This window comes from Corapipo altera, unplaced genomic scaffold (assembly GCF_003945725.1).
Source record: "Corapipo altera isolate COAL_440 unplaced genomic scaffold, ASM394572v1 182, whole genome shotgun sequence".
NCBI classification, from domain to species: domain Eukaryota; kingdom Metazoa; phylum Chordata; class Aves; order Passeriformes; family Pipridae; genus Corapipo; species Corapipo altera.
The window spans coordinates 69,268-92,819 of NW_020885056.1; the positions used below are offsets into that span (position 1 = coordinate 69,268).

Here is a 23,552-nt window from a genome sequence, read left to right on the forward strand (position 1 = left end):
TCAGGGACAACTTTGCTGGAAAAACTACTGGATTACTTGAGCTGCCACCCCAGTACAGCCCAGTCCACCAGGACCTTCCCCAGTGTGGTGGGAGCAGCCCAGGGGCTGCCCTTTGCTGCCAAGCACTTGCCCCTCCTGCTCCCACCACTTCTCCCCCACTCAGTACAAGTGAACAAACCACGTGGATGCAAGCAGGAGTTGTGTATTTATGTATTTATTTAGCAATTGTTTACATACGTTAACTTAAAAGTTAATATAAAAATATTGGTATTTTGGTATGCATGGTTGAGTGTGTTTTATACAGAGCTCTGGCCCAGCCAGTTTGCTTTATTTTCCAGTTTTCACATTTCTCTTTATGAAGGAAGAATTAACTTTTTTTAAAAAAAAAAAAAAAATCCTCCTGATTTCTTGTCTGGTTTTATTTCCCCCCCTCACCCCGTGCTCTGCCAGGGTTTCAGTGGGCACCAAAGGAGCTGGACCAGATGCTCAGCAGCTGCTCCCTGTGGTGCCAAGGACCCAGCCCATGGAATTCGTGCATCCCACCGGGAACTGTCCCCACCAGCGATGCTTCTGCCGGGGGAAAAAGCCCTCAGCAGCCAACCTGGCCTCTGCCTTAACCCCTACACCATGAGTCCTGTGCTCTCTGCTCCCTGCAAGAACAGGAGGGTGAAATCTGTCCCTCGAGCAGGGGGTGGGACCCCAGGGCCAAGGGGGGGCCACGCGACGCTGACCCCGGGCTGGAGCTGCTCCAGCTCCACCCAGCCAGGGCTCTGTGTGCTGCAGTAGCTGTGTGGCAAATCCATGCAGTGCTTAAGTGAGAGGAGGGGCTCTGCTGGCCCCCAAAAAGCCCCTGGGGCTGCCCACCAGCCCCCGCACTGCAGTTGGGGTTTATCGGTAGCGCTGGGGCGGGTGCGAAAAGCAGGAGCTCTGGGGGGGCCCTACCAGGACCAAAAGGTCCCGTCCCGGGCAGCCCCTCGTGCCTCCCGAGCATGCAAACCTGGGCAGGGAGCTCCTGCAGAGCCAGGCACGTGCAGGATGGAGGGCTGGGACACGGGGGCTCGGGGCCTGGCCTGGGGGAGGCACACGGGACCGGGGAGCACCCGCAGAGGGAAGGGAAAGAAACTCGTGGTCCTACCTGCTCGCCGGGGCTGCAGAGGGGGAGAACACCCGGGGTGAGCTCGCTGGAGCTGCCACCGCGCTCCTGCATCCGTGGCCGAGGGCGAGCATGCGGAATGAGAGGCTCCAAGGTGCTCTGCGAGGCCAGCTGGGAAGAGGAGCAGGGTGGAGTGGGAGGGGACGCACCGGGAGCATCCCTACGTGCTCCCTCCGGCTGCAGCCTCTGCCAGGGATGGGCTCTTCCCCATCCCAGCTGGGGAGGGCGAGCGGAGGTTTGGGTCCTTCCTGGCAACCCTGCAGAGCCCTGGGGCTGTGGACCTGCAGGGACACAGGTGGGACATGCAGAGTTAGTCTGACGGGAAAGCCACCTCTCCTTGCACAAGGCGTTTTGATGGATGGATGGATCCTGCAGTGCTTCCCTGTCCCTGTCCACCCCGGGAGCGCTGGAAGGGGGGTGATGGTGTCCCCCCAAGCAGGGCACAAGAATGTGCTGTGTCCAGGCGCTCCCTCCCAAACACACAGGGACCACACTGGGCTTTGAAAATACCATTTATTACAATGGAGCCTTCCAGGCTAAAAGCCCAAGCCAAGGGCCTGGGGTTGGTTTCTGGTGTGGCAGGTTGGGGGAGTGGGTTTGGGATTGGGTTGGGTTTTTTTGCTTTAAGTTTTCTTCTTAAACAAAAAGTTAAGAATGGGGAGGAGAGGACTCCGGTCCCCTCCATGCCCTGAATTAGGGACAGACCCCACTGGTAGGGGAATATGCTGCAGTGCCTGGAGGCATTTGGGGACCAGGGTCCCCTGCACTGTGCCTGACCCTGCTGTGAGTCAAAGGGGGTGGCAGGACCCCCACAGTGGCTCCAGGTGCCATCAGACACACAAACCATATCCCACAGCTTCTGGTTACAAATCAAAGTGGAAGCGGGATGCGTTTCTTCTTCTTCTTCTTCCTCATGCTGCTGATGTTCCAAACAAACAAACGTACCAAAAAAAAAAAAAAAAATCCAAAATAAAACCACAACACAGCCCTCATGCTCCTGTAAACATGAGTTTCTCCTGCTGCTCGGGCTCTGCCAGTCCTGCAGCGCTGGCACCGCGGCGCGGGGAGAGCAGGGCTGCAGGAGCACCAGGGGCTGGCCCTGAGCCCCCCACCACAGACCCCTGTGGCCACCATCTCCTCTGGGGCTTCGGCTCGTGGCGTCCGCTGCACGCCTGGCACTGGGGCAGGTCACCCCCTGCTTCCTCCTCCTCCTCCTCCTCCTCCTCCTCTTCCTCCCCGTCTCCTCCCAGGGATGCTGGAGCCAGGGCAAGGACGGGCTTTCAAACCACAGCCGAGGAGGAGGAGGAGGAGGACGAAGAGGAGGCTGTGGCTGCTGACGATGAAGGAGAGGAAGAAGGGGAGGAGGAGGCGTTCCAGAAGAGCCACCGCCTCTTGGGCTGCCGTTTGAGGTGGAGGTAGTCTTCCTTCTCCCGCTCCTTCTTCGCCCGCTGGTAGTGATCCTCCTCCTTCAGGTACCACACCGGCGGCCAGCGGTGCTTCTCGAAGTACTCCTGGTTCTCTGCAGGGAGACAGGGGGGAGAGAGGGGGTGAGGGTGGTGCCAGGACCACCAGGACCCCCCCCAACCCGTCATCCCACCCTGGCTCCCACTCACCTCCCGACATGGCCTTCATGTCCCGGGGGAACTTGCGGCAGACGTTGTTGTAGTTGGTGCAGATGTGATGGAGGCACCAGTCGGCGAGCTGGTAGGCGCAGTGGAACTGCAAGGGATGGAGCCCCACGTCAGAGCCCCCCAGGCATGGACCAGCAGGAGGGATTCACCCCATTTCTCCATGGACACCCAAGACCTGCTTGTCCCCTCTGCCAGGGCAGCATCACCCACCCCCCGGAGCCGCCAGACCCCTCTGAGTGTCACCACCCAGCACCTTGTGCCTCCCTGTCCTACCTGAGCCAGCTCCAGGAACACGAGCACGTCCCCATCGATGTCCACCATCATCTGGGCCGCCTCCATCAAGCCGGTGACCGTGTACTGCTCTGTGGGGGGACACAGGGGGGTCACGGGGAGGCCGGGGCGGGGGGACACCCACCCAGCCTGGGGACAGCGGGGTCACCACCCTGCTGCAGCCCCCCGGGCTCACCTGTGAGAGCCACCAGGTGCGGCAGGCAGAGGCGGTTGGCGAGGATGATGAGCTTCATGTCGTCGAGGTCGGGGCTGGAGCTGAACTGCCCCGTGTACAGGTACTCCAGCACCGCCCGCATGCAGCTCTTGCTGGTGTGAGGAAGTGCCACCTGTGGGGGACACACACACACACACACGTTGCCACCTCGTGGCCGTGCCCACCCATCTCCCGGGACAGCCCCGGGACCCCTCCTCATCCTCACCTCGTTGGTGGAGCTCTCCACGAAGGGGCCACCGAACATTGCGGCCATCCAGTCGCAGCTGGAGATGAGCAGGGGCTTGTGGGCACTGATAGCACCGTCATCCAGCACGAAGGTGACATCTGGGGACAAGCACAGGGATGCTACCGGGGCTGTCTCCACTCCAGGGGCTCAGCCACCCCCTGCCACAAAGTATCTCGCACCAGGAAGGGGACAGAGTCTGGTATTTCCTATATTTTTCCTATAAAAATCTCTCTCTTTTTTCCAGCGTCCCCCACCAGCTCAGAGGAGCTCAGGGAAGGGCCTCAGCAGTGCTCCGGGTATTCCAAGGGATTTTCCCAGGTCATTCCACAACACATTTGAAAGCAAAGGGCAAACCAAGGAAGCAAACCTCTCGCCCAAGTTCGAGTCCTTGGAGAACTGGGAAGGACGTTGGGGATCTCCTGCCCCCCTTCTCTGCTCTCCACGGCTTCTCCCAGGGGACACATCTGTCCCCTCACAGTGACAGCTTGACCACATCAGGATCCATGTTCAAGAAACAAATCCGGCCAGAGGGAGGCTGGGACATTCACATCCCCCTGGGATGTCACCTCGTGCTGGTGGCTCGTGGTGCTCAGTGGAAAGCTGGGGAAATCCTACTAAGGGCACTTGCTCCCAATAAATCAGATGACCCTGTGAAAAATCCGAGCTGGGAGGGAAGGAAGTCGCCTTTGCTGCTCTTCCGTAAATAAACAGAGCTGCTGGATGGGCTGGGGAGCAGGAAACCCTGGGGAAGGGCCCTTACACTCACTTTCTTGGGGAAAAAAAGCAGCAATAAAAATCCCAGAAAAACAAAGTGTGACCAGAAATCCTGGGGAAGGCGAGTGAACAGCTGCTCACCCTCCACTGCACGGCCAAACCCAGGAGCTCCGAGCCCCCCATCCACCCCTCAGAGCCCCCCTCCCAGGGAAGAGGGGGGCTGCTCCCGGGCCCCTGGAGTCGTACCCGAGAAAGTCCCCTTGGCCAGGCATTCCTTCACCCGGTTGGTCCTCCGGACGTGGAAGGCTTTGGTGATCTCCTGGTTCATGAACGCCTCGTTGTTGAGGATGTTGGCCACCATCATCCGGAGGTCGAAGACCTCCAGCAGCTCGGCGATGTGAGCGATGTGCATGAGGTCCCGCTCGTTCTCATCCAGCTCCCCCGTGTACAGGTACTTCAGCACGGCCCGGAAGGGACCCGGCTGGATGGAAGCGTCCATCTTCACCACCACCATCAGCTTGGACTTGTAGGTCAGCGGGTCTTCAGCCATCTCCTCCTGGATGCTGGTGAAAGCCCGGCTCCACGAGGAGAGGTTCCTGCCCCTCCGCAGCCCGCGCTCCCCGTTCTCGTAGCGGTTGCCCCGCAGGATCCCGTCACTGGTGGAGGCTCTAAGGCACGGTTTGCGCTGGCCGGATCCGGCCTCCTCGGTGCTCTCGCAGATATCGAAGCTGGCGGCCCTGAGGAGGAAATCCCGCCCGTGGTGCCTCTCCTCCTGGTGCAGCATCCGCTCGGCGGCCGCGGTGACGGCCACCCCGAAGCCGTGCCCCGCGGCCCCCTGCTGGTCCTCCTCGCTCAGGTCCATGAGGAACAGGTCGTAGAACTTGGAGGAGGAGGTGGAGAGGTAGATCTTGTGTGCGTAGATTTTGATCTTCTCTTGCAGCACCAGGATGACGTCCGCGCACAGGGGGTCCTCTAAGAGGTGGGCTGGACGCTCCTCGTTGTTGGAAGGGGGGTCGGGGACGATGATGATGGGCGGAGGGGGCTTGGGGGGCAGGAAGGGGGCTTGGAGAAGAGGCCTCTGCACGTTGCGGAGGTGGGACTTCCAGAACTGCAGGTGGCGGCGGGAGATGAGGGCGGCGCGGATGGCGTTGTCAAAGACGTCCTTGACGCCAAACTGGGCCACCACGCTCGTCTCGTAGTAGGGGATCCCCAGCTCCTTGGCGACCTCCCTCCCCTTCTCCGGGGGCAGGATCTCGTTAGGTTTGATCGGCCTGAAAAAGAGAGAGGGGAGATGACGAACCCTTCGGGCAAGGGGGACAGCGCTGGGCAGGCAAGGACACCTCCAGGGCCCCGGGGTCCCACCTGGCCAAGGGCCGTCGCGCCCGGTTGACGGCCTCCAGGTCGGCGTAGCGCAGGTCGAGCTGGCAGCCCACCAGGATGACGGGCGCGCGGGGGCAGAAGTGCTTGATCTCCGGGTACCACATGGTCTTCACGTGGTGCAGGGAGTTGGGGTTGGCGATGGAGAAGCACAGAACCACGACGTCGGACCTGCGAGGGGAGCGGGGTCAAGGTCCAGCTCTCGCCGCCTCGGCTCTGCCCTCCCTCCCCGCACTGAGGCTCTGCCCCCTCCCTACCTGCCGTAGGCAAAGCGCCTGTCCTTGTGGTGGTCACCAAAGGTGTCCCAGAGCCGCAAGGACACGCTGACATCGTCTACCACATCCCGGGAGCGCTCCAGCACCTGCGGGGAACAGAGACACCGTCCAGCTCCCGAGTCCTCGAGCAGGGCACGGGGGAGCGATTCCCACCTCCCCGGCGGGGAGGACGCAGCTCCACCTCCTCGGGGTTCCCAGGGGGCATCCGTGAGCAGCCCTCACCTCCTGGCAGACGCGGTACTGGTCGATGGCCCACACCGTGGGCACGTGGGTGGCGAGGAGCTGGTACTGGGTCAGCGTGGCGTTGCAGGCGCGGGCGCAGATGAGCCGGGTCTTGCCCACCGCGTTGTCCCCGACCACGACGCACTTGATAGTTTCTACGTTTGGCCTCTCATAATCCATGTCAGAATCCATTAATTGGGACCTGCAGGGGGAACAGGGAGGGGGTGGGTTGGCAGATACACCCAGGCCAAGCCGGGAGGGCTGTCTGCAGACGGGTCAGGATGCCAGAGGGGGACAGAGGGATGCTCTCGCTCCCTTGCAGCCCAGAGAAGCTCTGCAGCAGCTGCCCAGCCCTCCCTGGCTCACGCTCCCCGCCAGTCCCCTTTAAAATTTCATGTTCTCGTGGCAGCGTGCGTTGCTGTGCCGTCAGACACATGCCCTGCGCTTGATTCCACCCTCCTCCCTCCCGCTCTCCGGCTCATGCTCGTTCATGTGAGATGAGCCTTCCTTTTTTTTTTTTTTTAACTCCCTCCCTCCTTTTCCTTTTCTCCTTCTCCAGCGTTCACAGGCGAAGCTTCCAGATCTGCCCGAGCGAGTGCACGCAGGGGCACTGCCAGTCTCTCCCCTGCCAGTCTCAGGGGAGCACGCTGACCTGCCCCTCCTTCCCCACCCCATTCCCAGAGCAGATATTTGCTCACAGCTAAGAACAGCAGAGAAGAAACTTCTCCTGTTTCCCAGAGGCTCAGCAGCCACCGGGACTGGGAGGGCTCCCAGTATCACCAGTCTCCCAGGAGCAGATGTGACCCCAACGCTCCCAAGAGGGAGGATGGTGCCACGGGTGCTGTGAGGATGGTGTGAAGCACCCAGGTGTGCCCAGGTATAACCATCCTTTGCCTGTCCACACCTCAGAGCCCAAACCAGGCAGGATTAACTCATCACAGCAGGGTTTGACGCAATTTCCAGGGGGGAAAAGCGGCGAGGAGGTCGAGGGAAGGGGGAGACAGACTAAAAAAGCCCCACATCCCAATCGCTCTGAACTTCCCAAAGCCGCAGATCTCTTCCCCCTTGTCGCTCCCTCCTGGCACCAGCCTCCTGAGCTTCTATAATAAACCACCAGCGCAGTGAGCGAAAATACCCGGTAACCGTGGCAACCGAGCCCTGCACGCGGGACCGGGGCCGCAGCTCCCGAGCCCGGCAAGGACTTCCCAATGTTAGCACCTCCCTCCGTGCACCTCCTCCCTCCCTCCCGGGCACACCTGGACGCACCAGCGGCACGGGAGAGGGAGAGGGCTCGGGCACCTCGCGGGATTGAGCCACGAGCCCCGTGGGCAGGTGCAGGCAAAAGGCAGGTGGCACAAATCCAGGTTGCTTTGGGTGCCAGCGCTTCGACACCGGGCGCTGGGCCCCGGGCAAAACTTCTCTGACTAGCTGTCACCGCATTCCACGTCCCCCTCGATCCTCTGGGATGCAGGGAATGCATCCCGGAGGGCGTTGACAACCAGAAAGAGCAGCCTCCTTGGGCTCTGCATGCGGAAAGGAACCAGGGCAGGTGGTCCCCTTCCCTGGCAGCCCCTCAAAATCCTTTTCCATCTCACACATCACCCTCCACTGCTGCTCCTGGGGATCAGCTTTGCTCTGTAGGACCAGGAGATCCAAGAGATCTCCAGAGTGTGGGGGGGTTGTCAGTGCTCAGGGAGCTTCACCGTGGTTATTTTTAGGCCCAGCCGTGCTCCCAAGTCGGCTGAGCTCATTTGGATGGTGGGGGAAGGCACTTGGAATGACAGCCTCGGTTGGCAGTTCGGATGGGGAGCTTGGCACCCCCCCCAGCCAAGCACAGGGGACTCGGGAGCCTGCTGGGAAAGTCTGGTGCCCCATGGGAATTAGGGGCTAAATCCTAATGGGATCAGTGCCTGCAATGAGGAGGGGGATGGTGGGACAGCAACGGGCACAAAATGTGGGTTCTCAGGAAAGCACAAACACAGTGGGCAGCTCTGTGAGCCCCACGGGGAGGGCTCACAGCCCCCCACCCACCAAACCACCCCAGGAGGGGCTGAGGCTTTCACAGGGGCAATTTCAGCTGCAGCCCCCTCCCCACCTTCCCCACCATCCCCTCTCTTCCAAGGACGGCTCCAAAACCCATCGGAGAGCAAGAAATAACCTGAGATGCCAAGACATCGGAGTTCCCCCCGAAGGAAAAGCTTCTCCCTGGGGAGCAGGGCTGCTCTGGCCAGCAGCCCCCCGGCCCTGCTCTCCCTGCCCACCGCAGCCCCCCACCCAAACCACAGGCACCCAATTCACACCCACCCTCCCCCAAGGAGAACCCCAAAATTGCTCCTTCCAGGCTCCCAGCCCGCGGTTGCCAAGGCAACTGCACCATCACCCCGGGAGCCGTCGCTTAGCAACTCCCCGGCTAAAAATCCTCCATCCCGCACCTCGCCGGGGCAGGAGAACCCCCCAAACGGGGCCGGGGGGAACTGCCCCAAAACGGCAGCGACGCTCCAAAATAACGCGGCACCTCCCGTGAACCCCCCGGCAGCAGGAACGGGGCCCGGAGGCAGCCGGGGCTGTGGAGGCCGCTGCGGGAGGCGGTGCGGGAGGCGGTGCGGGAGCGGGGCCCCGAGCGGGGCTGCAGCACGGCCGGGGCCGGGGGATGCGGCGGGCGGGGGGCACCGGGAGTGGGGGCGCGGGGCCGTGGAAGGGACCGGGCACCAGCGGGAAGGGGTGCGGGACATTGCAAAGGGGTCGGGGAGAGCAGGGAACGGGGTGAGGGGCTCTGGAAAGGGACGGGGGAGCGACCGGACCGCGGGTGCGGGGCATTGCAAGGGGGCTGAGGAGGAGCCAAGGCAGGGGGTGCGGGGCATTGCGAGGGGGCTCAGGGGTGCTCGGAGCCCCCGGATCGGGGTGCGGGGCATTGCAAGGGGGCTGGAGAGCATCGGGAACGGGAGCGGGGCATCGCAAGGGGGACGGGAAGCACCGGGAGCGGGTGCGGGGCATCTCAAGGGGTCTCGGCGGTGCAAGGAGAGCCCGGACCGGGGGTGCGGGGCACTGCCAGGCGGCGGCGGGTGCAGGGCGAAGAGGCCGGGCCCTCGCTGCTCCCCGCGCCCGCAGCGGGCCGGGCCGGGCAGGATGCGCGGAGGCGGAGCGGGGGACGCGGGGCGGAAGCGCTCGGAGTGGGTTTTTCTCCCTCCCCCCCCCCCCCCCCGGTACTTACACCAACACAGACGAAGCGGCGGCTCCCAGGGGCCGGGGCCGGGCTCGCCCCTCCGGACACGGCCATGGCGCAGGTTGCGCGGCTCGGCTGGGCACGGCTCGGGGCCGCGCTGCGCGGCTCAGGGCCGGGGGCTCGGGGGCCCATGACGGCGGCTGGGCCGCCCCGATCTCCGCATCCGCGGCCCGCTGCGCTGCGCGGATCCCCCCTGCGCGGATCCCGGCCCTGCTGCGCGGAGCGCTGCGCGCTGCCCTGCGCGCTGCAGTCGCGGCCGCCCCGCCTTTCATTCACAAAAAACAAGCGGCCGCGCCGGAGCCCCGCCCCAGACCCCCCCCCCCGACCCCGCCCATTGGCTGAAAAAGACATTGGGGGGGGTGTCCTGGGGGTGCGGGCGCGTCCTGCCGCGCTCAGGACCCCCATCCTGCCCCACGGTCCCTCGGCAGGGGGTTCTGTCATGCCCCCCCCCCCCCCCACCCCTGACTTCCATGGGACCCTCATCCTGCTCCTAACCCTCTGTACTGGCCCGCAATCCTGCCCCCCCGGTCCCGCACTGCATGGATTTCTCTCCCCCCACACCTTGCATGAGACCCCCACCGTGCCCTTACCCCTCCCACCCTTCCCTCCATCATCTGCGACATCCATACGGGGGGGTGACACCCTCATCCCCCCCGCATCTCCCCTCCACCCTTCCTCTGCATCCTTCCCTCCCCTCACCCCCCAATCCCGATCCGGGGAAGGGGTGCACCCCCCTCCTGCCCCCTCCCCACGTTTCACGGGGGGTGCACAGGGCTGCCAGCTCCCAGCTGGGCCATGTGTGGTGCTGGTGGTGCTCCCAGGCCAAGAGCCCGGCTGAGGATGGGGCTGCGCCAGAGGAGACCCCTGACAACCTCTCAGAGCGCCCCCAAAACCCGGCTCTCCCGGGGTGGGAGGGGGGAGCAAAGCTGCTCCATCCATCCACGCTCTCCAAGCACAGGCCACACGCTGCACTCCTGCCTTTTTATCCTACTCCGCAGCTCTTATTGCAGCCCCCTCCTCACCCTGGGGGCACCCCCCCTCCTCCTCCTCCTCCTCCCTAAATCTGGACCCCGCAGGGCATTAAAAAAAAAAAACTCCGAGTCATCTTCGCAGCGCGGCTGCCGGGAAAAAGCGCCTCTCGCTCCGGCCCCGCTGCTCTGACCCCGTAATATCCGCATCATGTGATGCTCGCCATCCTCTCCCGAAGCCTTTCGCCTGCCTTCTCCGCTCCGCTGAGCCGGGCCAGGCTCGGCCCCCCCAGCCCAGGAGCGGCCTGAGCCCTTCCTTCCCCCCGGCACTGATGCAACGCCGCGTCGAAGCGGGAGTCAAAGCGCAGCGCTGCCCTCGCCTCGCACCTTCCCCCCCTCCCCAGCCCGGCCAGCGCCCCCCGCCTCACCTAACGCGCAGGACGGGGATCTGCCTCTCCATAGCAGAAGGAGATGGAGCCGCTAATTTAGGGAGGGAGAAGCCCTTGAGGCTTTTGAGCCGGGCACCGGCAGCTTCGCGGCGCTGCCTCCGTGCCCACGCCGGGAACCGCGAGCGGGCGGAGGAGCTTTTTTGGCTCCACGCAGAGCTATTTAATCCCCCCCCCCCACTCCTGCAACGGGAGCTGCGAGCAGCCAGAGCCGCAGCCCGGAGCTCTCTCTCTCTCTCTGCTTCTTGGAGTGGGTCACGGGGGAAGGAACACGTAGAGCTTGTTTGCCAGCCGCATGATTTGGCTTATTTGCTCTCTTTGTAGCAGGTGCTTAATTGTGGCAGAAAGGGTTCCCGGCAGCTTTCAGGGCAGCCAAATTGCCGCCTGCCCCCCTCCCGGCCAGGCAAAACAAAAGCACAATTGTCACTTGGAGTCGAAACGCTCCGAGCTGCGCAGCTCGAACCGGCCCCTTTTCCCGAGAAGAGAGAGCCGGTGGCTGGAGGCACCGGGGAGGGCACCAGGCAGGGGAAGAAGGGGCTGGGGAGCATCTGTGGAGCACGTGGATGCAGCTCGCAGCCCCTCTGCTCCGTGGGAGGAGAAACACGAGTCTCAGCTGACTTGCTGCATCAAGCAAGCCCACGGTATGGCATGGCATGGCATGGCATGGCATGGCATGGCACAGCTGCCCATGGCATGGCACAGCTGCCAGGTGGGATCTCCCCTCCCTCAGCACTGCTGGCTCTGGCAGGGCTGTGATTAAAAGGCCGTTTTCTCCCTGCTCCCATCTCTCTCTCTGATTTAAGCCTCTTGCAGTCGTCCCCAGGGACTCCCATCTGTCCAGCTCCGTAATCACCCTCCCTCCCAGGCAAAGAGCTCCAAACCCGAGGGCTGAGCGCTGGGGGTCACCCCGGGGAGCTCACAGTGCTGGCACCAAGCACCCCTTTTCACCCCACAGCGCCCTCCTGGCCCCCCTGTCCTGCTCCCCAGCGAGGAACGAAGAAGCTCCCCAGGTCCCCGAGGCATGAGCGGACATTGCTCCAGCCGTGCCCTCCCCAGTAAACTTTATGACTCTCTAGTTTAATGCCAGGGGCGGTTCCACCCCTCCCGGGTGCTGCCAGGCCCCTGCCCAGCCTTGCTGAGGGTCAGGATGCAGGAATCCAAATCCAAACCCGTTTGCTCCCTGGAGCAGCCAGTAAATGTTCTGCAATTGCTGGAGCTTTCCCGGCCATCCCCCTACCAGGGCCCCCCTCCCTGACCCCCAGCTCAAGCTGAGCTCAGTGTTATTCACCTTGCAAAGGCCTGAAGGGCTGAGACAGACCAAGGCAATGCACCCCTCGCTGCTAAAGGGGTTTGGAGTGGGGAGACACCCCAACAGGCTCCAGCAGCCCCAGACTACATGTTCCCAACTCCCCCTGCCCCCAGAATCGTGCCTTTGCCTGGCTCTGCCCTAAGCTCTGCTGCGAGTTTTCCACCTTATCCATGGGAGAAAGAGTGAAATGTGTCAGAGGGGAGCAAAGAGCAAAGTCCCCTGGAGAAAGTGGCTGGAGGAAAAGTGCTGGAACGGGGGGGCTGGAGGAGGCAGCTCGGGGGAGGAGGGTACTTACAGGCTGTGAGCCATGGCAGTCATCTTCCCGGCGGGGCTGCCTTTCCCTTGGCTTTCCATCTCTTTCTCTTGGCAGACTCTGAAGGGAGAGGGCAGAAGGGCTCTGTAAAAACACCCCAAACACAGACTCAGACCCCAAAGCCACCTTGTCCCTCTGCACGGTGTCACCCCGGGACCTTGGGGACAGGGAGCTTTGGGAAGGCAAGTCCTGCCAGGCCACCTGGGCTGGCCAAGAAGTGTCCCAGTGTGGGGACAGAGCTGTCCCTCCTCTTCCCACTGTCCCTGTGTCTCGCTGCCAGGTCTGCCCTCCTCGTGCCACCCCCTTCGCCGTGCAGAGCAGCCTGAACAAACAGATCTGAATAACCAGATCTGTGCAACGGGCACACACACAGCCCCAGCCCCTGATCTGCAGGTGCCACAGTGACAACTTCCCCTCAGCCCTGGGGCGCTCCAGGGGTCCCCCAGTTCCCAGCCCTGCTCCAAGCACCTTACCCTTGGGCTAAGAGCCTTCCCTGTGGGCACAGACACCCTGGGCAGTGCCTGGCTCCCGGGGTGGCCAGCAGACCAGCATGTTTGGTTTGCCCAAGGCTCCCCTCCCGGGAGCTCTGGAGCCAGGCAGGGCAGCAGGGCTGTCCCTCCTTCCCCTGTCACTGGATCAGCAGTGCCTGCACACGTCAGGCTGGAGCAGAGTCCAGCCTGGGCTCTGCTCCTGGCAAAGCCAACCCATGCCTGGCTCCCGCTGGGAAGTGGGTTCCACGGGCACACCACAGCCCTGGGTCCTTCCATGGATTCACCAGGAAGAGCAATAAGGGTCACTCCTCCATTTTGCTGCTCTGAAAACCCCAAGTCTCCAGTTTTTCTTCCTGGGATCTCCTGGCTGAGGGCAGCTGCCAGAGGCATCTTTGTGGGCTCCCCAGCCCCAGCAGCAGCCAGGGAGGGAGGTGCCAGCTCAGAAAAAAAATGGGGTTTGTGGGCTTGGTATCCACTGGGAGCCAGGAAGAAGGAGAAATCTTCAACCAGCACTTTGCAAAAATGGCAAACCCCAACCTTGATGGGGGAACAGTGGGGACAAAGGGACCCTGCACCCCTGGGATGTGCCAACACACTGGTGGGGAGCAGGCCAGGGAGGAGAGCCCATGAAACCAGAAGGAAAGGTCTAAAACAAGCAAAAAGAACATTTTTGCACCTTTCATCCCCTGTTCTGACAGAGCAGAAGGGTCTGCCCCCAAGCCAGGAGATTGGGGTGCTCTGGCAGTTCACTGCCTGCACATCCTGTGGCCCAGCTGCCCACCTGGATCCCATCTCCCAGCCCTGGAATCAGCCACCTGATCCTCCTCGGGTGACAGCTCACCCTGCCATCGACACCAACTGCACAACTTCAGGGATTCAGCACTCAGCTTATAAATATTTAAACCCAGAAGGAGCAGTGTACTGCTGTAAAATGAGACTTATTACACAAGCGCAGCCTCCCTTCGCCCCAGCGCTGAGCTAATGAACATTTGGGGCTCTCCAGACGGATCTTTCACAACTAAAAACCAGGTCAGGGCAAAACCCAAGGTCCTGGGCCGTGTGTGCAGGATTTCTGCACCCTCCAGCTGGGATGTATTGGATTTAGCACCCTGATGGGTGCAGGAAACGCTGCTGAGGTGGAATCACAGCTGAGGCTGCTCCTCCAGCTGTCTCTTCCCGACATCCCAGCCAGGTTTTGGGGTGCAGGGCCGGCCCCACACTCCGGGAGAGGCTGCAGCTGCAGCCTGGAGCACTGACAGGCTCCCCCCCGGCCCGGCTGCCTCATGCTGCATTCACAGTTTCATACAGTATTAAGAGCTGCTGACGCCTCGTGAAAAAGCTGTGAAAAGCTTCTATTTGGGGAAAGTTCCTCTTATAACGGTGCATCCTGTGGCTTCTCTGTTTCCCTTTTCTCCTGCTTCTCTTGCCATGGAGAGCAGAGCAAAAAAACAGGCGGATAACGTTGCCAACCAGCCTGGGCTCTTCAGCAGGAAAGGAAAATAACCCTCCAAGCAGCTTCCCCCCAGGGAATTCGTTCTCACATTGCACCCAGGGAGCTGCTGTGGATGGGGGGTGGATGCCTGGGTGCTGCTGGTCAGTGAGAAGGGGGAAAATGGGACCCTCCTGGGACTCGCTCCTGGGGCTGGCTGCAGCCAGCACACCCAACAGAGCATGGTGTGGGGTCTGGGGGGGCTGCACATCTCCTAAAGGGGGAGAAATGCTGGATTTGCTTGTTTTAGACCTTTCCCTCAGTGGCAGCTGTTTCCTGGGCCCTCCTCCCCACTCTGCTCCCCAGCACATCCCGTCCTGCCATCTCCTTTTACCCCCACTCTTCTCCCCCATTTAAAAAAAAAAAAAATGAATTAAAACATCAAAGAACGAGGAGTCTGTTTCTAAGCAACTGTCTCCAAGAAGGGATGGAGAGCAGAGGAAGGGGAAGAAGCAATGCTGGGGGGGGGAGAAAACTCGTGAGGATCCCAGAGCCCCTGCTGGGGTGAGAGAGGGAAGGAACGGCCGGAAAAGAGGGAACATGGGATGTCAGACAGCACTGGGAGCAGGCCAGGAGCCCCTGGAGTAGGCAAATCACCCTCTTTCATCATCACAGAGCCCGGCTGCAAGTCCTGGACTGCTGGAGGGCAGCTGTGCCTCATGCCCTCCCTCGCTTGTGAAACAGCTCCCAAATCCCCAAAACCACTTCCCATCCTAACGGCTCCCAGCTGGAGGAAGCGGCAGCAGCACCGCCCGTCCCCCTGCCTTGGCAGGAGGCTCAGGGAGGGCGGTGACACCAGCCTTTGGTGGCTGCAGGGACGTCCTGACAACCTGCCAGGAGACATCAACACCCCTTATTGGAACAGCGAGAGGTGGCCGGGGAGAGCCGGGTTCGATCCGCGCTGTTCCCGGGGGAAAACAGGGTGGATCCATCCCACGCTGGGAGCTGTGTGCCCCCGTGGCTTGGGGTCACTCATGAGCACCCACCTCGCTGCCCACGGGCCACTTGGTAAACCCTGAGGGCCACCAGCACACCCCGAGGAGCCTCCGGGGGTCGGACACCCCGATTCCCGACAGCTCAGAGGGGAGCAAAGGGGCCGGGAGGGAACGAGGGGCTGGAGGGTCTGTGTCACCCTGGGGGCTGGAAACAGCCCTGGGGACACTCAGAGCTCCTCCTGTGCATGAGCCACCCTGGCTCCCACCCACTTCCCAACCCTCAAATCCCACACACCTCTGCACCCCCACCCCACAACTTCCCGGCAGGAGAAACCCTCAGCCTCCCCATCCCAGGAGCAGCCCTGGCAAATCCCTGGGGAAAAATGGGGAGGGATAGATCTGCTCCATGGGGTAGATCTGCTCCGGGGGGTAGATCTGCTCCACGGGGTAGATCTGCTCCGTGGTTACCTGTGTGCACGGGCCCTGTGCCGTCCCGCAGCTCTTCCCTCCTCTCCAGCAGCCGCCTTCCCTTTCCAGGTGCTAACTGGCCTGGACAGGTAGGGCCCATTTTTATACACTCGCCCATGTGATCCAAACAAATGCCCTAGGGATGAGTTTTTGCACTGACACAAATAAAGGGGCTGGGACTGAAACCTGTCGGACCACAATCCGAGCTCAGCGGGGGCAGGAATTTTCCACTCGGAGCCGCTCTGGGTGCGCCGGCGGCGCGGCACGCGCCGGGGCCTGCACCTCCCTGCTCCCCAAAATCCCACTTCCCTGCGCTTCCCAGGTCTCCCAGACTCGTTCCTAAACCCTTCCTGTGTTGCAGCTGGAGTAAACGAACCCGTGGGATGGTTCCAGGATGGAGGGATGGATGGGAAGTGTGAAGGAATATGCTTGAGGCACTGATTACATCTAAGGTCTGCAAAGCCTTTGGTATTTTTCCCATGGCCCCTGGAAGAAAACACAGCAGAAGATGCCAAGCAGGGTGAGAAATAGGGAGGAATCCTTTGCTCCTGGAAAAGGGTGCTCCCTGTAGCTTTGGGGCCTGGGAATGGCGCTTCTGCACAGGTTTGGAGGTGGGTTTTTGGAGCTGCCCAGCCTGCGGGTCCCACACTGGGATGCTCCTCACGGCTCCTCAGGGTGAGTCCAGGTGACCAGAGATGACCAGGATGGGAATGGAAAAGGGAGGGTGAGCTTTATGGGAGTGAGTCAATGGGAACCAGGGGACCGGGGAAATGGCCACGGGCCACGGAAAGGAGAGGTGGCCGAGAGGGGTGAATCAGTGGGAACAGCCGGTGACTCAATGGGAAAGGAGGGAGCCGACGGGCTGGCGAGCTGCAGGTGTCTGGTGGGTTTTGAAGGACCCCCTGGAGCTGGAAAGGCTCCGTTCCGGCTGCTCCGCTCGGAGGGACGGGGAGCGCGGCCGGAGAAACGCTGGCTGCGGGTACCGATGGAGCTGATAAGAGCGGGAACGTGCTGCTCGGCACACACGGGGCCAGCTCTTGCCTCACCTCACCTCCTAATTGAGGTGCTGCTGCGCCCCGGGCGCCTCTGCCGCGGCGCGGGGCTGGCACCGAGGGTTACTCACACCTCCAGGATGTTCTGTCCTCACTGGCGCCGCAGCACGAAGGGAACTGAGGGGAGGGGGGGTGTTTATGCCTAATTTTGCGGCAGGCACTTAAAAGCTCCCGTTTTGCTGGGTCACAGAGCGAGGAAAACGTTCCCCGCCTGGAGCCATGGCTCGTTTGCAGCTGCTTTGTCCCTGTCTGCCTTGGAGCATCTGCAAATGGCCCCGATCTCCCCAAATTGCTCCTTCCCGGCTGTGGGGGGTCGCCCGGGGTGGGGTCTCAGCTCTTGCTGTTCCCTGCTCAGCCTCTGAGCCAGGTTTAAGGGCTCAGCCCTGCCAAGAAGCTGGTCCTGGGCTGGGGCTCTGCCAGACCCGGCTGGGCACAGGCTCCTCTCCGCTGCTGGCTCCTCTGGGACCGGGGATACCATGCTGTGAGGAGGGGTAGGTGGAAAAGGGGGGGCGCTGCTGGCTGTGTTGGGGGTGCCAGGCTGTTTTCTCTCACTTTGCAGTTGGTTGGTTTGTTGGGGTGTCAGGGCAGGGCCTCTGTAACCCTGCTGGTGTGGGGAGCTGGAAATAAGGGGCATTTTGGGGTCCCCTCCTGAGCCGGTGTGCCAAGGGGCTGGGAAAAAACACTTGGGGGGCTGGGAGAACCTTCTGGAAATGATATCCATGCTCAGGGGAGTTATCACCACTCCTTCCAGCCCACAAAGCAGCTCGGGGGAGGGCCTGGGGCTGGGATGGGGGCTCAGGGCTTACCCAGGAAAGCACCACTGCTGGGACTCAGCTGAGCTCGTTAAACCTGTACGAGCCCCTGCTGCAAACCAGTTAAACCCATTTAGGGAAGGGTTAAGCCCGTTTAGTGTGATTTGGGAGTCTATTGATGCAAAGGTTAATCTGGCATAAGTGCATCAACATCGGGGATTCGAACCAGTTTAACTGTTCCGTCTCCCTGTTTTCCCTGTGCGACTTCAGGGAGGGTCCAGCCTGTGCTTCCCCTTCCTCCCAGCCTGCAGAGAGCCGTGGAAAGAGGGAGAAAATAACCCAGAGACTGAAGGGATGAGCAGGCTGAATCTGAAACGATGCTATTTATAGCCATCCCTGCCCAGCCGGCCTAAATTCCACGCAGGTCCCCAAGCCCAGCTGGCAGGGGGGAGCAGCGGGACGGGCAGCGAAGCCGAGGGGTCCTGCCCTGCCCATCGCACCTCGACGGGCTGGCTCGTGGGGCCGGGCTGAGCCCCGCCTGAGTCAGAGCAGAGGATGCTCCTTGCTCATCCGCAGCTCCTCATTATCCCGCTGCCCCAGGGCTTTCCCACGAGCCTCATCCAGCCGGGCCGTGAGACCTGGGAGAGGCGTTTGTTTATCTTTTGCTGTCATCCCCAGAGGGCTGTAATCACAATTAGAGCATCCACGAGGCACGGGGCAGAGATCCACCTCCTCGCCAGGGCCCAGCGTCCTGGAGAAGGAGCGGGGGGTAAAAGGTGGAAAAGCCTGGCTGACCCTTCCCTAACCCGATCCCGCTGTCGTCCCCTGCCCACGCAGCTTCCCTGGGGAGCAGAGGCCACACCTGAGGGTTTCTCAATGCTTTCCCTCCACGCTGCCGTCGCGTGTCGGTGTTGCAGCAACGCTCGGCGGCTTTTCCCGTCTCCAGGAGCGGGATGGGGGGGGGGGGGGGGGGGGGGGGGGGGGCGGTGATGGAATTCGAGCCAGGAATTTAAAGAGGTGCTGAATGGGAAGGAACGCGAACGGGATGCAATTTGGCAGAGTCCCGGCGAGCAGCGGGCTGGGCTGGCGTGTGCCAACAGCGCTGGGATCCGGGATCTGCCAGGCTGAGGAGCTGCTGGAGGGGAAGAGGCTCCCGCATCGCTCAGCGCCTGCCTTGTGACTGCGAAATGAATGTGCTTAATATAGGCCGAGTGAAAACATTCTTCCCAAAATAGAAGACCTTCCCCTGAAGGAGCCGCAGCTCCGGCGGGAGCAGTCACAAGGTACCTGCCGAGGCAGGGTGGGCTCTGCCAGGTGTTGGTTGTGCAACGCGGCGCATCCAGCGCTGTGGGACCGGCCGGCTCCCGGCTGCCACCAAGGTCACCTCCCCCGGGCTCCGCGTCCTCCCCGTGACCTCCCCAAACGTGCCAACTGCTCCCGGGTTGGAGCAGCCAGATGCTGCTCCGGGGAGAGGAGTTCACGGATGGGGTGTGGAGGTGGGTGGCCCCGTCCCCGAGCCAGGAATTGGCAGGGGTGGAGGTGCTGCCGTGCCTCGTGCTCCGCGCCGGGCTCGGGGCGCTGTCGGAGGCTGCAGGGGATGGAATGTGTTGTGTTTCTGCTCGTCGTGCTGCCGGAGCTGAGGTTTGGGATGGGGCCGGCAGGAGAAAGGGGTGATCCCCGTGTGATGCAGCGCGGGGGTGGCTCCGTGGGCTGCTGCCAGGCTCGGGGGGGCTGTACCCTGCTGAGTGCTCAGTGCCTGGAAAACATCGGATATTCCTCCTCTCCCGGGTGCTCCTGTGATGCCCAGCTGAGGCAGAGGGAGGGGGGCTGGTGCCGAGGAAGGTTTTGGGGGTCACAGCAGCCCTGGCTCTGCTCTGGTGGTTGGTTTGTGCTGCACTGGCACCTTCTGTTGCAAGGAGCCGTGAGGTGCTACCAACCTCCAAGGTAAAAATCATCCCCTTCCTGATCCCACAGAGATTCCTGCTCAGAGGGTGCTGCAGGAGGTGGGTGCTGTGGGTCCAACCCCCCTTCTGGGGGGCTCTGACCCTTCCCCTTCAGCCACCCCTGACCTTCCCATGCTGCTGGTGACAGTGATGTTTAATCCAGCTTGACCAGCCTGCCAGGAAAATGGGGCAGGAGGGGGGGTGGGAGTTCAGTGCAGGAGCTTTGGCAGGTATAAAGAGAAAAGCCAAAAATCCTTCTGTGTTAATCTGCACCAGGGATCTGCACCTGGTGCTTTGCACAATGCAAAGCTCTGCTGTTCCAGCCTGCAGGCCCACAGGGCCCTGCTTGGGGGGGAATAAATACAACCCCTTCACTCTATATTTTGCCCCAGCATCCTATTAATGCTGTAAAGACACAAAAATCCAGGCTCAGCTATTGAACCCTTTATGACCTGGGGTCTTTAACCCCTGACCCCGACGTGGCACTAAACAGACCCAGTAAAACTCCAGACCACAGAGCCCAATAAATCTGTCCCATCCCTTAAATCCACTTAAAATTCTCCAAGGAGGAGACTCAGCCCCACAAATCAGTGCAGATGCAAATTTATGGCCTGTCCTGGGATAAATGGGTTTTTCTACTCACAAAGCTCTTGCCCTGAGGGTTGGCTGGGACAAGGTGAAGGCGACCTTGTGGTCGTTCAGTTAGAGCAGGGAATGAAGTTGTTGGCCATGCAAGGAGGGAAATGTGAGGATAACCTGTGAAGAGGGGAGATAAGAGGCACAGCAAGGCCAGGGCAGGACTGGAGGTGCAGCAGGTTATGAATGGAGAGAGAGGATGTGGTTTTCTGTTTCCTTTTCTGATTGCTATGGAATAAAGAGCTGAAAAATGGGCTTCCTGCGAGGCCAAGATTGAGGGAATTCCCCTGGCCACTGAGGCTCTGCCAAGTCCTTTGCTTTCTCCCCTCTTGCTGGTTGGTATCAGCAGTGTAAATACTGTTTTTTCAGTGATTTTTTCAGGCTGTAGGAGTTGGTTTCTAGGAGCTCTTCGGGTGCTTTCCTCACAGGTCCCTCAGTGGCCCCTCCATGGGGAAACTGAGTCACAGGGGTGTCACCTGGAACTGGGATTTTTCTCCCAGATCAGAGGAAAATGCTGGATATTGAAGGAAGAGCTGAGCTCTTCCTGCAGCAGCTGGGCTGGACTGATGCCAGGGGGTCTCGGATGGGGGTACAAGGGGTATATTTATTACTCAGAAATGCTTTTGCCCACGAAAAGGAGAATAAACCCTTGTTTCCAAGAGCTTTGGCTCTCTGGCAAGAAAGGGACAGAGTTTTTAAATGGCTTCAGTAGTGAGTTAAAACTCTTCTTCAGCCTGAAGCTGGGAGGAAATAAAACCCCCCCACAAATGCCAGGCTTCTTTTGTCATGGGACTGGGGCAGCTCCAGCCAGGGGACTCCTCCCTGTCCCTGCAGGCAGTTCATGTCTGGGGAGAGCTGAGATCACCTGATGGAAGGGGATGGGAGCAAGCTTAGATTCCAAGAAAACAGCCCGTTGTGGCAGGGGGAAGATGAAACAATCCCTCCAGTGGCCTGTGCCTGGCTCGGGTTTATCTGGAGCTCAGGGCAGCAGGAAGCCACGGGATGGGATGGGAAGTTCCAAAGCTTGCAAACAATGAGTTCTTGGCCCGGTGTCAGAAGTAAAAAGCAGGTTTCTTCTGACCCTTCAAAGCGAGATTGTGATCTGGAAACACCTGCTTTGAATTAAAACCTGGAATTAAGTGAACAAACTGCAGCAGGGCTGGAGGCTCTGCACATGTGGGAGCTCTCAGAGCTCATCAGATTCAGCTGGTGGCCCTGGGGCTCCTCCAAATTACTTGTATTTTTGGCCCACCTGTGTCCCAAGGCTCTCTGTGCTCCCTGGGAAATATTTTTGGCACCTTATGGGGCTCTGGGAGAGCGTCAGGAGTGGTCTGCAGAGGTGTGATGTGCAACAAAGCACCTTCTCCTTCCCTCTGCCAACACCATTTGTGGCCCTGTGGATCAGCCCATGTGTAATTTGGCTCCCACACAGGTACTTTGGCTTTCACAGGTGCTTTGTTGCTGTTAAAACAAGCCCCAAACTTCTCCCTCCCTTCCCTGCCTTGAGGTGTTTGCCTTTTATTAAGAGCCTTTTCATCCCAAAAACTAATAGGAAAATAATTTCCTGACCTATATCTCAGTTTTGCCTAACTGTGAAAGGCTTTTCAGTGGCTTTTAGAACTGTTTGGAGGGGATACAAATGGAATATATATATATATTTTATATATGTTTAAATAATCTCCTCCCAAATGAATTGAAGGGATACGGGGACAAATGCAATATATATATTTTATGTATATATTTAAATAATCTCCTCCCAAATGAAGTGATATTGGCAGTGCTCTGCTTCCTTGGGTTTCACATCATTGAGTAACCAAATTAATCTTGCACTTGGTACCTCTGAAAGCTTTATTTTAACTCCCAAAGATTGGGAGCCTCGTGGAAGGTGGGAGAACCGAGCAGGAGGGGGTTTGCAGTGGGCTTTTCATTGTAGGGACAAATCCTGGAGGAACATCTTTCCCCCAGCCCTGAGCCTCGTCCACAGCACAGCAGCAGCTGGAAAGACAGGATTCCTGCAGTCCTGCACTGCTTAGTCAGGAGAGGGAACACCCTGGGATTGCTGGGAGAGGAGCCTGGCTCCTGCTCCAGCCCTGCTTTGACACCTCTGGGGCTGTGTCTGGATCTGGGAGGATCCTTCTCCCCAGGGGAAGCTGCTCCATGCAGGCTCTTGGGTTTTCTTCTCTTCTCCCCAGCCCTGAGAGCTCCAGGCACAGGCAGACCTGAGGAGGGGGATGATGCCAGTGGAAATCACCCATTCCTGGTGTGGGTTTTCTGGGAATGGAGGGTTTGTGCAGGCAGGGACAGCTCAGAGTCACCTTGCTCTGTGCATGGGTTTGAAAAGGAAATATTCCAGGAGCCTCCTGCCCCTCAGGAGCCCACCTGACCTTCAGGAATATCACCCAGGAGCTGATGCCTGGCTCTGGCAGCACTTTCCTGTGGATTTTTATCCCAGCCTTTTATCCTGCTGCCTCTCACACTCTGTCTCCCTGAGCAGGGGAAAAATGATCTTTGTAATGACTCTGCCACAGATCTTTATTAGGGAGAAAAGCCAGAGTTCATCTTGTGTGAGATGCTGTGAAATTGCTGCTCCCGTGAGTTTTCCTTCCAAAGCATCCCTGGGGGATCCCTCTGCACCTTGTCTATTGGCAAACCCATTTTGTGCCAATCCTCAGGAGATCTCCAGGTGGAAGTGGCTCATATGGCCTCTGTGGGAAGGGCTTTTCTCTGCCTCCAGCCTTGAGATAAAATATCCCTGTTTGGAGTTCATCCCATTTCTCTTTTGCTGTTGTTTTGGGAACATCTGGTTCCCCCAAGTAACCACTGCAAAATGACTGCAGGAGCCAAGGGGACTGGAGGGGCTCCAGGAGAGCTGGAGAGGGACTTGGGACAAGGGATGGAGGGACAGGACATGGGAGTGGCTTCCCACTGCCAGAGGGCAGGGTGAGATGGGATATGGGGGAGAAATTCCCCCCTGTGAGGGTGGGGAGGCCCTGGCACAGGTTGCCCAGAGAAAGCTGAGGCTTCTCTATCCCTGGAAGTGTCCAAGGCCAGGGTGGACAGGGCTTGGATCAACCTGGGCTAGTGGAAGGGTGTCCCTGCCCATGGCAGGGGGTGGAATGAGATGAGCTTTCCAGTCCAAACCATTCCATGATGGTTTGCCAAGGTGAGAGTCCACGTCTCCAGCTCTCCTGGTGTCCAAGCCCTTGTGTCTGTCCCGACCTTTGCCTGCTGCCTCTTGCTAAACTTCCAGCCACACACTCAGTTTTCCAAGGGAGCTCCTGCTTTTCTCAGAAATCCGCCTTTCCACGGCAGAGTTTTGGGGCAGTTTGTGCTGATTACCAGCCCTGCTGGGTCTGGGCACCCTGGCTCATCAACCCCCCCGTGGCCTGGGCCACTGTGAGGATGCAAACCCCACTCTGGCTCT

At 60.3% G+C, this 23,552-nt stretch overlaps 2 protein-coding genes across 7 annotated transcripts in view; one reads left to right on the top strand and one right to left on the bottom strand.

The window, feature by feature from the left end:
- Window positions 1-198: 198 nt before the first annotated feature.
- RHOBTB2 (Rho related BTB domain containing 2) lies at window positions 199-15,823 on the bottom strand. 5 transcript variants are annotated; one of them, XM_027668912.1, is made up of 11 exons: window positions 15,746-15,823; window positions 12,345-12,422; window positions 6,104-6,305; window positions 5,864-5,967; window positions 5,592-5,777; window positions 4,476-5,500; window positions 3,495-3,613; window positions 3,251-3,401; window positions 3,058-3,146; window positions 2,767-2,872; window positions 2,434-2,672 (listed from the first exon to the last, which is right to left on the bottom strand). In XM_027668912.1, exons 2-11 carry the CDS (start codon window positions 12,401-12,403, stop codon window positions 2,434-2,436), a joined length of 2,280 nt encoding a protein of 759 aa, XP_027524713.1. In that variant the 5' UTR covers window positions 12,404-12,422; window positions 15,746-15,823. The 5 variants fall into 5 exon arrangements, with proteins under 5 accessions (XP_027524714.1, XP_027524713.1, XP_027524712.1 ...); XM_027668911.1 differs by lacking the exon at window positions 15,746-15,823 and adding an exon at window positions 12,836-12,999; XM_027668914.1 differs by lacking the exons at window positions 12,345-12,422; window positions 15,746-15,823 and adding an exon at window positions 10,723-10,865.
- Window positions 15,824-17,263: 1,440 nt separating this feature from the next.
- Window positions 17,264-23,552, top strand: part of PEBP4 (phosphatidylethanolamine binding protein 4) — a 77,540-nt gene continuing 71,251 nt past the window's right edge. Inside the window, exon 1 of one of the 2 annotated variants that reach the window (XM_027668933.1) lies at window positions 17,264-17,288. The gene's annotated coding sequence lies outside the window, so the exon portion shown is untranslated. Of the gene's footprint in view, window positions 17,289-18,705; window positions 18,833-23,552 lie in introns of those variants that run through there. The other variant, XM_027668934.1, reaches the window with a different exon arrangement.